This window comes from Centropristis striata, chromosome 8 (genome assembly GCF_030273125.1).
Source record: "Centropristis striata isolate RG_2023a ecotype Rhode Island chromosome 8, C.striata_1.0, whole genome shotgun sequence".
Lineage (NCBI taxonomy): Eukaryota > Metazoa > Chordata > Actinopteri > Perciformes > Serranidae > Centropristis > Centropristis striata.
Genome location: NC_081524.1, coordinates 165001 through 177500, shown reverse-complemented (window position 1 = coordinate 177500; position 12500 = coordinate 165001). Strand labels below are relative to the sequence as shown.

The window sequence follows — 12500 nt, the reverse complement described above, 5'->3', positions numbered from 1 at the left end:
TCAATAAATTAATCTCTCTCTAGATCAATAAATTAATCTCTCTCCTCTAGATCAATAAATTAATCTCTCTCTAGATCAATAAATTAATCTCTCTCCTCTAGATCAATAAATTAATCTCTCTCTAGATCAATAAATGAATCTCTCTCCTCTAGATCAATAAATTAATCTCTCTCTAGATCAATAAATGATTCTCTCTCCTCTAGATCAATAAATTAATCTCTCTCTAGATCAATAAATGATTCTCTCTCCTCTAGATCAATAAATGATTCTCTCTCCTCTAGATCAATAAATTAATCTCTCTCTAGATCAATAAATGATTCTCTCTCCTCTAGATCAATAAATGAATCTCTCTCCTCTAGATCAATAAATTAATCTCTCTCTAGATCAATAAATGATTCTCTCTCCTCTAGATCAATAAATTAATCTCTCTCTAGATCAATAAATGATTCTCTCTCCTCTAGATCAATAAATGATTCTCTCTCCTCTAGATCAATAAATTAATCTCTCTCTAGATCAATAAATGATTCTCTCTCCTCTAGATCAATAAATTAATCTCTCTCTAGATCAATAAATGATTCTCTCTCCTCTAGATCAATAAATTAATCTCTCTCTAGATCAATAAATGATTCTCTCTCCTCTAGATCAATAAATGATTCTCTCTCCTCTAGATCAATAAATTAATCTCTCCTCTAGACACGTTCAACAACAACCTGATTAATAAAACCAGAAGAAGAAGATTCTGTTTTCACCGTCACATTTCTCTCTCAACCTTCTGGCTCTGAGCCTGTCTGCCCTTCATAAATGTTTATTAACGTTTATAAATGTTTATTAACGTTTATAAATGTTTATAAATGTTTAAAAGTGTTTATAAATGTTTATTAATGTTTATAAGTGTTTATCAGTATTTATAAATGTTTATAAATGTTTATAAATGTTTTAAAGTGTTTATAAATGTTTATTAATGTTTATAAATGTTTATAAATGTTTTAAAGTGTTTATAAATGTTTGTTAATGTTTATAAATGTTTATTAATGTTTATAAGTGTTTTAAAGTGTTTATAAGTGTTTTCTAATTGTTTATAAATGTTTATCAGAACACGCACCACAAGATCCATGAACAGTTTCTATCAGCAGACTCAACTCAGAGCTGACAACAAACCCACTGACCAACGCTCTGCACCTTATATATTTATATATTTATATATTTACATATTTATATATTTATATATTTATATATTTATATATTTACACTACGTTGATGGTTCAGTGAATGAATGACATGAATATACTGAGAGCTGAGAGAATGAGATGTATCTTGTTATTTACTATTTATTATGTTTGTTTGTTTGTTTTTATGAGTCCAGTACCTGAGTGCATTGAATTTCGTTGTATTTCTGTGCAATGACAAATAAAATCTAATCTAATCTTTATAAGTGTTTATAAATGTTTATAAATGTTGATAAGTGTTTATAAATGTTGATAAGTGTTTATAAATGTTGATAAATGTTTATTAATGTTTATAAGTGTCTATACATTTTTATTAATGTTTATAAATGTTTATAAATGTTTATTAATGTTTATAAGTGTTTATACACTTTTATTAATGTTTATAAGTATTTATAAATGTTGATAAGTGTTTATAAATGTTTATAAGTGTTTATAAATGTTTATAAGTGTTTATAAATGTTTATAAGTGTTTATAAATGTTGATAAGTGTTTATAAATGTTTATAAATGTTGATAAGTGTTTATAAATGTTGATAAGTGTTTATAAATGTTTATAAGTGTTTATAAGTGTTTATAAATGTATATATAATGTTTATATGTTAATATTTCTGTGTGTGTGACAGATGTTTGTAGAATCTCTTCAGTCTGAACTTGAACGTGTCTTTGTGTTTGAACACCACTCTGACCTCTGACCCCTGACCCCCCCCGACCCCCCCAGCAGACAGACAGGTGCTGTCTCGCCTCCGACACACACACACACACACACACACACACACACACACACACGTCTGTCACCCTGAAGGCCCCCCCCTCCTCCACACACAGAGGGGTCAGAGGTCATTGGGGGGGGAGGGGGGGGGGGTGTTTATCTTCATTAGGTTCACACAGAGTTAGTTAGTGACACACAGACTCAAGTTCAAGAGCAAAACACACACACACACTCACACACACACACACACACACTCACACACACACACACACTCTGTTCTATTTAAAGTTCTCTGCAGTAAAAATACTTTTGTGTGTTTTTGTTTTCTAAGTGAAGAAATAAAAACCAGAATGAAACCATCAAATCATGACAATGATTAAACTTAAAGAATAAAGTTTTAACCATTAATATATAATAATAATAATGGAATAGTGGAAAGGTTCCACCTGATAAAGGTTATTACATGTTTATAAAGATTATTACATGTTTATAAAGGTTATTAAATGTTTATAAAGGTTATTACATGTTTATAAAGGTTATTAAATGTTTATCAAGATTATTACATGTTTATAAAGGTTATTAAATGTTTATAAAGATTACTACATGTTTATAAAGGTTATTAAATGTTTATAAATGTTATTACATGTTTATAAAGGTTATTAAATGTTTATAATTGTTATTAAGTGTTTATAAAGGTAATTAAATGTTTATTAATGTTTGTCAATGTTTATAACTGTTATTCAATGTTTAAAAACGTTATTAAATGTTTATAAAGGTAATTAAATGTTTATAAAGGTAATTAAATGTTTATAAAGGTTATTTAATGTTTATACGTGTTTATAAACGTTATTAAATGTTTATACGTGTTTATAAACGTTATTAAATGTTTATACGTGTTTATAAACGTTATTAAATGTTTATACGTGTTTATAAACGTTATTAAATGTTTACTAATGTTGTTGAATGTTATTACAGCATGAAAAGTGTTTATAACTGTTTATAACTGTTATTAAATCGTGTGAAGTGTTGATAAAGATAATAAAGATAATAAAGTGCTGGTATGTAAATGAGTCTCTCTCTCAGTGAATCGAGTCTTCGAGTCTCTTTGTCAAGTGGAAACTCTTCACATGCTAATAATTATTATAATGAAGCTCAGAGTGTGGGAACACACTCACACACACACACACACACACACACAATGAGCCGTGACCTCTGACCCCCCCCCCCCCCCCCCCCCGTCTGAAACTGATCTGCTGCTGTTGTTGTTTTGTTGTTTACACAAAGTTTAAAATATCAATAATCAATAAAATCAGAGCCAATAACAGTTCTGATCATCAGCTCAGCTTCCTGTCTGTCCTTTCACAATAAAGTCAGTCTACTTTAAAGATTCAGATGTGTGTGTGTGTGCGTGTGTGTGTGTGTAGTTTTGTGTCTCTGAGAGTCTTAAAATACAAAACTCAGCTGGATCACTTCAGGGTTTAGATTCAGAGTCCTGAGTCAGAAGAGACCTGGACCTGGACCTGGACCTGGACCTGGACCAGGACCAGGTCCAGGACTGGAGGAGCAGCAGGATAAGTGCTGCAGCAGCCGGGGTCAGAGGTCAGAGGTCAGGCTGGTTCTGACCTCTGACTCATTATTATTCCAGTTTTTGTTGCAGTGAGACGCTGCTGAACCTCAGAACGCTCCAGAAAGGGTTATTAATGTTTATAAAGATGGTTATTAATGTTTATAAAGATGTTTATTAATGTTTATAAAGATGTTTATTAATGTTTATAAAGAGGTTTATTAATGTTTATAAAGAGGTTTATTAATGTTTATAAAGATGTTTATTAATGTTTATAAAGAGGTTTATTAATGCTTATAAAGGGTTAATAATGTTTATTCATGTTTATAAAGGGTTATTATTGTTTTTAAAGGCTTAATAATGTTTATAAAGGGTTAGTAATGTTTATTAAGGCTTAATGATGTTAAAGGGTTAATAATGTTTCCTGATTCAGTGATTTTACGCTGTTCAGTTAAAATCTCTCTTCACTGTTTATAAACACTATAAACAACACTGTGTGTGTGTGTGTGTGTGTGTGTGTGTGTGTGTGTGTGTGTGTTTGTGTGTGTCTGGTCCACAGCTGCTCCCTCTCAGGGGTCAGAGGTGAAGACACACACACACACCCACACACACACACACACACACACACACACACACACACACACACACACAGACAGACACTTCATGTGTGTTTACACACTCGACACGACGAGTTCAAGTTCAACAGACATTCAGACTGAAGACAGAGTTAAAGGGACCTCAGTGTTTTACAGGGACGTCAGTGTTTCAGAGGGACCTCAGTGTTTTACAGGGACCTCAGTGTTTTAGAGGGACCTCAGTGTTTTACAGGGACCTCAGTGTTTTAGAGGGACCTCAGTGTTTTAGAGGGACCTCAGTGTTTTAGAGGGACCTCAGTGTTTTACAGGGACCTCAGTGTTTTAGAGGGACCTCAGTGTTTTACAGGGACCTCAGTGTTTTAGAGGGACCTCAGTGTTTTACAGGGACCTCAGTGTTTTACAGGGACCTCAGTGTTTTAGAGGGACCTCAGTGTTTTAGAGGGACCTCAGTGTCTTACAGGGACCTCAGTGTTTTAGAGGGACCTCAGTGTAACTATGTGAGATGTTTCCATTGTGTAGCTATGGTTGTGATCCTGATGCTGAAGCTGTTCTGGTGATGTCACCGCTCTGTTTCAGCGCCGTGGCCCCCGGACCAGACGGTCCCCAGAACAAAAGGTTCTCAGCCATCAGCCCGTCTGTTCCTTTAAATGTTGAGTTACTCTCTGGATCAGAACATCATGTCAGCTGGTTGTGACACTCGTCTCCAGTTTGCTAACAAACGACCCAGAATTCATAAAGTTCTCCTTCAGATTCCTCATCAGCTCATGTTTTCCTAATTTACCTCCAGAAAAGGGAACAGATATTATTCTATAAAAGTCTCAAACATCATTCATAAAGAGACGCTGGACAGGATCAGAGCAGAGAGGAACCTGGAATAAACGTCTCTGATGGAACCTGATGATGATGTTCTACTCAGAGTCAACAGGTCGACGGGCTTCGTTCAGTTCAAGGTTCTCCATAGAACCCATTACAGCCGAGCCAGACTCTAGATTTATTCTGTCAGTGGAACATCTCAGGCTGATCCACCCACATGTTCTGGTCTTTTAATAAACTATCTTTTTTTTTTTTTCCAACTCTATCTGAAGCTTTCAGCAGAGATAAACAAACTAATCTATATATATATATATATATATATATATATATATATACACATTATATATCTATATCTATATATATATATATATATATATATATATATATATATATAGATATATATATATATATATATATATATATATATATAAGGAGTCCAGGAGAAGGTTCATCAATCAATTAAAAACTTCTTCTTCAGCTCTCCTGATCATGAACCCTGTTAGAGCCTCTTCCTGGTTCTGTTCCTAAAGCTGGAACGGATAAAATGTTAAAAGCTTTAGAGGGTCGACCCAAAGCTTCTATGAAGCCTCTATTATTATTATTATTATTATTATTATTATTATTATTATTATTAGAGAAACGTACAAGATCAAACATTAGAAGAATATTTGTACTGTCTTGATGTCCACTTTTTCTCTTATTAATTTATTTTTTATTTGCTTTTTATTTCATTTATTTTAGTTTATCTTTATTTATTTTTATTACAGTACTATTTTAACCTTGTATATATTTTCATGCCTGTAACTTTTTTCGTATAACATTTGAATTGTGCTTCTCACTCACAAGGTTATTTTCATTATTTAATTTATTTTTTTCGTATTGACAGCATGATGGGTTTGGTTAAGAAAGGAAGGAAGGTTCACTAACACCTCTTAGACCACTAGACCTTCATTGGTTCACTAACACCTCTTAGACCACTAGACCTTCATTGGTTCACTAACACCTCTTAGACCACTAGACCTTCATTGGTTCACTAACACCTCTTAGACCACTAGACCTTCATTGGTTCACTAACACCTCTTAGACCACTAGACCTTCATTGGTTCACTAACACCCCTTAGACCACTAGACCTTCATTGGTTCACTAACACCTCTTAGACCACTAGACCTTCATTGGTTCACTAACACCTCTTAGACCACTAGACCTTCATTGGTTCACTAACACCTCTTAGACCACTAGACCTTCATTGGTTCACTAACACCTCTTAGACCACTAGACCTTCATTGGTTCACTAACACCCCTTAGACCACTAGACCTTCATTGGTTCACTAACACCTCTTAGACCACTAGACCTTCATTGGTTCACTAACACCTCTTAGACCACTAGACCTACATTGGTTCACTAACACCTCTTAGACCACTAGACCTTCATTGGTTCACTAACACCTCTTAGACCACTAGACCTTCATTGGTTCACTAACACCTCTTAGACCACTAGACCTTCATTGGTTCACTAACACCTCTTAGACCACTAGACCTTCATTGGTTCATCAACACCTCTTAGACCACTAGACCTTCATTGGTTCACTAACACCTCTTAGACCACTAGACCTTCATTGGTTCACTAACACCTCTTAGACCACTAGACCTTCATTGGTTCACTAACACCTCTTAGACCACTAGACCTTCATTGGTTCACTAACACCTCTTAGACCACTAGACCTTCATTAGTTCACTAACACCCCTTAGACCACTAGACCTTCATTGGTTCACTAACACCTCTTAGACCACTAGACCTTCATTGGTTCACTAACACCTCTTAGACCACTAGACCTTCATTGGTTCATCAACACCTCTTAGACCACTAGACCTTCATTGGTTCACTAACACCTCTTAGACCACTAGACCTTCATTGGTTCACTAACACCTCTTAGACCACTAGACCTTCATTGGTTCACTAACACCTCTTAGACCACTAGACCTTCATTGGTTCACTAACACCTCTTAGACCACTAGACCTTCATTAGTTCACTAACACCCCTTAGACCACTAGACCTTCATTGGTTCATCAACACCTCTTAGACCACTAGATCTTCATTGGTTCACTGACACCTCTTAGACCACTAGACCTTCACTGGTTCACTAACACCTCTTAGACCACTAGACCTTCATTGGTTCACTAACACCTCTTAGACCACTAGACCTTCATTGGTTCATCAACACCTCTTAGACCACTAGACCTTCATTGGTTCACTAACACCTCTTAGACCACTAGACCTTCATTGGTTCACTAACACCTCTTAGACCACTAGACCTTCATTGGTTCACTAACACCTCTTAGACCACTAGACCTTCATTGGTTCACTAACACCTCTTAGACCACTAGACCTTCATTGGTTCACTAACACCTCTTAGACCACTAGACCTTCATTGGTTCACTAACACCTCTTAGACCACTAGACCTTCATTGGTTCACTAACACCTCTTAGACCACTAGACCTTCATTGGTTCACTAACACCTCTTAGACCACTAGACCTTCATTGGTTCACTAACACCTCTTAGACCACTAGACCTTCATTGGTTCATCAACACCTCTTAGACCACTAGACCTTCATTGGTTCACTAACACCTCTTAGACCACTAGACCTTCATTGGTTCACTTTTCTGTAAGTCACTTTGGATATGAGCGTCTGCTGAATGAATAAATGTAAATGTAATCAGATTACTTGATTTGCCGTTTTATTATATTATACATGTTATATTATATGCAGCAAGAACACAGGAGCTGTCTGTTTGTCTGTCTGTTTGTTTGTTTGTTTGTTTGTTTGTTTGCCTGTACCTTGTACTACGAGGCGTCCGAGCGCCGTCCTCCTGGATCGGCTTCCTGGTCTGTTGGCAGAACAAACGTAGACGCCGGCGTGCTGCAGCGAGGCGTCAGAGATCATCAGGTTTCCGGTCCCCAGCACCTGGACGCCCGCCACGCCGATGGACCGCCCGTCTGACACACACACACACACACACAGGACATCACGTTACCATGGTTACCACTCGCATCCACTCACCGGCCAGTGACTGAAGAGCAGGCGGTTACCAAGGCGACTCCAGGACACGATGGGACGCGGGTTTCCTGTGGCGATGCACTCCAGGACCGCCGTCTGGTGGATGTTGATGGTGAGATTCTGAGGACCGGACAGGATGACCGGTTCTCTGTAGGTCCTGGATCCTGCACCTGGACCAGAACCACAGGACACGTTCAGACACAGAGAGACACGGGGACACATGGGGCTCTGTGGGGACTCAGGGTTCAGAATCTGTGTTTCTTTGCCCTCCGCTTGGTCTTACCAGTGACGGACAGCTGGGCCTCGTTGCTGTAGCGAGTGTTGGCGATGTTGGAGGCGACGCAGCGAAAGAAGCCGCTGTCTGTTCGGCGTACGGCGGTGATCTGCAGCACGCCGTTGGGCAGCAGAGTGTACCTGAACAACAGGTACACGTTAAATACTCATAAAATACTTAGTAAGGACACATTCGGTACATAGTGATTCAATGTAAAAACAAACCTGGGGTCCTCGGTGCCCAGTGGGTGTCGGTCTCTCTGCCAGGTGATGTTGGCTTCTGGGATTCCATTTACCTGACAGGTGAGTCTGGCCACGCCCCCTTCATCCACCGCCACAGACTCTGGGTGAGACAGGAACTTAGGGAGGGCTGGGGGCGGTGGGGACAGGGTTATGTTATTAACATGTTATTAATATACTCTTAGCTTGTTAATTAAATGTTATTAACATGTTATTAATATACTCTTAGCTTGTTAATTAAATGTTATTAACAATGTAATTAATATATTCTTAGCTTGTTAATTGTATGTTATTAATGTGTTATTAATATATTCTTAGCTTGTTAATTGTATGTTATTAATGTGTTATTAATATATTCTTAGCTTGTTAATTGTATGTTATTAACATGTTATTAATATATTCTTAGCTTGTTAATTAAATGTTATTAACAATGTAATTAATATATTCTTAGCTTGTTAATTGTATGTTATTAATGTGTTATTAATATATTCTTAGCTTGTTAATTGTATGTTATTAATGTGTTATTAATATATTCTTAGCTTGTTAATTGTATGTTATTAATGTGTTATTAATATATTCTTAGCTTGTTAATTGAATGTCATTAATGTGTTATTAATATATTCTTAGCTTGTTAATTGTATGTTATTAATGTGTTATTAATATATTCTTAGCGTGTTAATTGAATGTCATTAATGTGTTATTAATATATTCTTAGCTTGTTAATTGTATGTTATTAATGTGTTATTAATATATTCTTAGCTTGTTAATTGTATGTTATTAATGTGTTATTAATATATTCTTAGCTTGTTAATTGTATGTTATTAATGTGTTATTAATATATTCTTAGCTTGTTAATTGTATGTTATTAATGTGTTATTAATATATTCTTAGCTTGTTAATTGTATGTTATTAATGTGTTATTAATATATTCTTAGCGTGTTAATTGTGTGTTATTAATGTGTTATTAATATATTTTCTGGAGGTGTGACTCACAGGCGATCAGGACCCGGGCCTTGCGGCTGATCAACATGCCGTAGCGGTTCTGAGCGGCGCAGTCGTACTCGCCGGCGTCCGTCTCGTTGCTCTCTCGTCTTTTGGAAAAGTTTCTGATGAGCAGCGTGCCGTTAGCGAGCACCGTCGCCTTGACGCCGGTCGCCACGGGGACACCGTTCCGTCTCCAGGTGATGGAGATTGGCCCCTCCCCCTCCACCTGACAGTCCAGCATCAGGGGGCGGTCCCTCGCTGCGATGACATCACTGGGCTCTTTCAGGAAGGCCAGCTCCGAGGCTCCGCCCACACCTGAGAGGACAAGGCCAGGTGAGCAAAACAGGTTCAGTTTTATTCTTCTGTTGTTTATTGTAAAGAAGATGAAATTCCTCAAAACTCAACATTAATAAATGTAAATGTAAATTGTTTTTGTAAATCAGAAAGAAACAGACGGATAATGTCATAAAAATCTGTTCTGATGAAACTGAAAGAGTTTGTGAGGCAGAATATCGATATGAATCATAATCCTGTTTACATCTAAATGTTAAAGCTTCTTAAATTGCTTTTGAGAAACATGAAATACTCACTGAGAGTCAGTGGAGGATGATGAAGGTGGTGGTGGTGATGATGATGATGATGATGATGATGATGATGATGAAACTGTTGATGATCAATAACACAAATTCATTACTAATTCACTGTTGAAAACAGAAAATATGCAAAACGTCACTGGACAGATTGTAACCAACGTTAAAGATCTGAACCCTGCAGTCAGTACTGAGGGATTAAAATATCACCTGCAGTCAGTACTGAGGGATTAAAATATCACCTGCAGTCAGTACTGAGGGATTAAAATATCACCTGCAGTCAGTACTGAGGGATTAAAATATCAACTGCAGTCAGTCCTGAGGGATCACATATATCTAACTCTGTTATAACACTTTATGATCATGTTATAACACTTTATTAACCTGTTATAACACTTTATGATCCTGTTACAACAGATTGAATGGATGAAGTCAGACAGAAAGATTACAGTCAGAGTTATAAAGTGTTATAACAGGATCATAAAGTGTTATAACATTGTCATAAAGTGTTATAACAGGATCATAAAGTGTTATAACATGATCATAAATTGTTATAACATAATCATAAAGTGTTATAATATGATCATAAAGTGTTATAACATGATCATAAAGTGTTAAAACGGATAATAAAGTGTTATAACATTGTCATAAAGTGTTATAACAGGATCATAAAGTGTTATAACATGATCATAAATTGTTATAACATAATCATAAAGTGTTATAATATGATCATAATGTGTTATAACGTGATCATAAAGTGTTATAACATGATCATAAAGTGTTAAAACGGAAAATAAAGTGTTATAACATGATTATAAAGTTTTATAACATGATTATAAAGTGTTATAACATGATCATAAAGTGTTAAAACAGGATCACTGTTATAAGGATAACTTTATGAACCTTTGTGATCCTGTTATAACTCTTTATAACTCTGACTGTCTGACTTCATCCATTCAAACTGTTACATAAGTTTTGATTATTTCATATATTTATTAATAATAATAATAATAATAATAATAATATAATATATCTAATAATATATAAATATGTTGTATATTATAAAATGTTTCTGTCTGTGACGTGACTTTGACCGGAGTCATCAGGAGGTCAGTGAACGCCTCGCTGCTCCTGAACGTCTCTTTTCAACTTGAACTTGGCCGAGGTGACTTTCCCAGGCTCCCCCCTCCTAATCCCCCCCCCCCCCCCCCCCCCCCCCCTCCATCATGTCACCATGCCGACCCCCCCGCCGCCGCCGGTCCCACCGCCGTCCTCCATCTTGTTCTGGTCCCAGCTGGTCTTTAGATGAATCAGTGGGACGACGGAGACGAGGGACGGCAGCAGGACTCACCGTGAAGTCTGGACCCCCCCAACCCCCCCCAACCCCCCTAACCCCCCTAACCCCGCCCCTCACTATGAATGAAACAATAATGACAACAAAAGTGTGAACCAGACACAACAGACCCCCAAAACCACAAAACCACAAACCCCTAGAACCATTAAACCCCAGACCCCCAGACCCCCAGACCCCCAGACCCCCAGACCCTGACAGCACCAAAAACTCTCTTAGATTGTTTTAACTTTAGTTACTTCAAAGAATCTAGGAACTGAAAACATTCAAACCTTTTATAAAGTGATTATTATTATTATTATTATTATTATTATTATTATTATTATTATTATTGTTAAAGTGATTATTCTTCAGAAGTTCTTGATATAATCACTAACTCTTCTCCTGTGATGAAACTTCAGACTCTTTGATCAAACCGTTGCTGCTTTAACCCTCTGGAGTCCATCTATTTATTGAAAACACGCGTTTTATTCACATTAATAACTTTATTTATATCTGATATGTAGACAAGCTGAGAAAGCCAGTTAAAGTTCAATCAGAGGAGTTTTCACAGTGTCACATTTATGTTTCTAGACCATTTTTAAAATGTGAATTTTCTTTCCACTATGAAAACTATTACTGTTTTTAATTTACATGCAAATAGACTTTTTCTAGTTTTATTTTTTATTATTTTTTCTGCTGTTTTTGTGTGTATAAATGGTTAAAAATGGTACTTTTCCATAGAAACCTGTGTCTTTAGTTTGTATTTTGGGTTCCTGGCAGCTTTATACTTTGTTAATTAAAATAAAATGATAAATCTGACTGATAGCTAGTGTTTGATGATGTGATGTAAGGACAGACTGACATTAATGCAGGAAGTGGACTGATTTGAACCAGATTATCCTGGTTCAGAGGTTTAATTATTGAGCCCTTAACGTTCATGTTGTCCCTCAAACCTTCAATATTGTTAAAGTTATTCCTTTAAATCTGATGATCCAAACTATCGTCCTATATCAATAATCAATACTTCCTTGATTTCCTACAATTCTTGAAAAGCTGCTACACAGTAGAATCATCAACACCTCGATATCAACAATATTCTGTTCATAGATCAA

The 12500-nt window shown here is 36.2% G+C and overlaps 1 protein-coding gene across 1 annotated transcript in view; it reads right to left on the bottom strand.

Moving 5' to 3' along the window:
* LOC131976097 (immunoglobulin superfamily DCC subclass member 3-like) overlaps positions 1–11011 on the bottom strand; it is a 16820-nt gene extending 5809 nt beyond the window's left edge. Inside the window, exons 1-6 of the mRNA XM_059339012.1 lie at positions 10995–11011; positions 9475–9827; positions 8467–8611; positions 8252–8382; positions 8001–8138; positions 7749–7907 (exon numbers count right to left, since the gene is read on the bottom strand). Coding sequence (XP_059194995.1) covers positions 7749–7907; positions 8001–8138; positions 8252–8382; positions 8467–8611; positions 9475–9827; positions 10995–11011 — 943 coding nt within the window. The remainder of the gene's footprint in view (positions 1–7748; positions 7908–8000; positions 8139–8251; positions 8383–8466; positions 8612–9474; positions 9828–10994) is intronic.
* Between the last annotated feature and the right edge of the window lie 1489 nt (positions 11012–12500).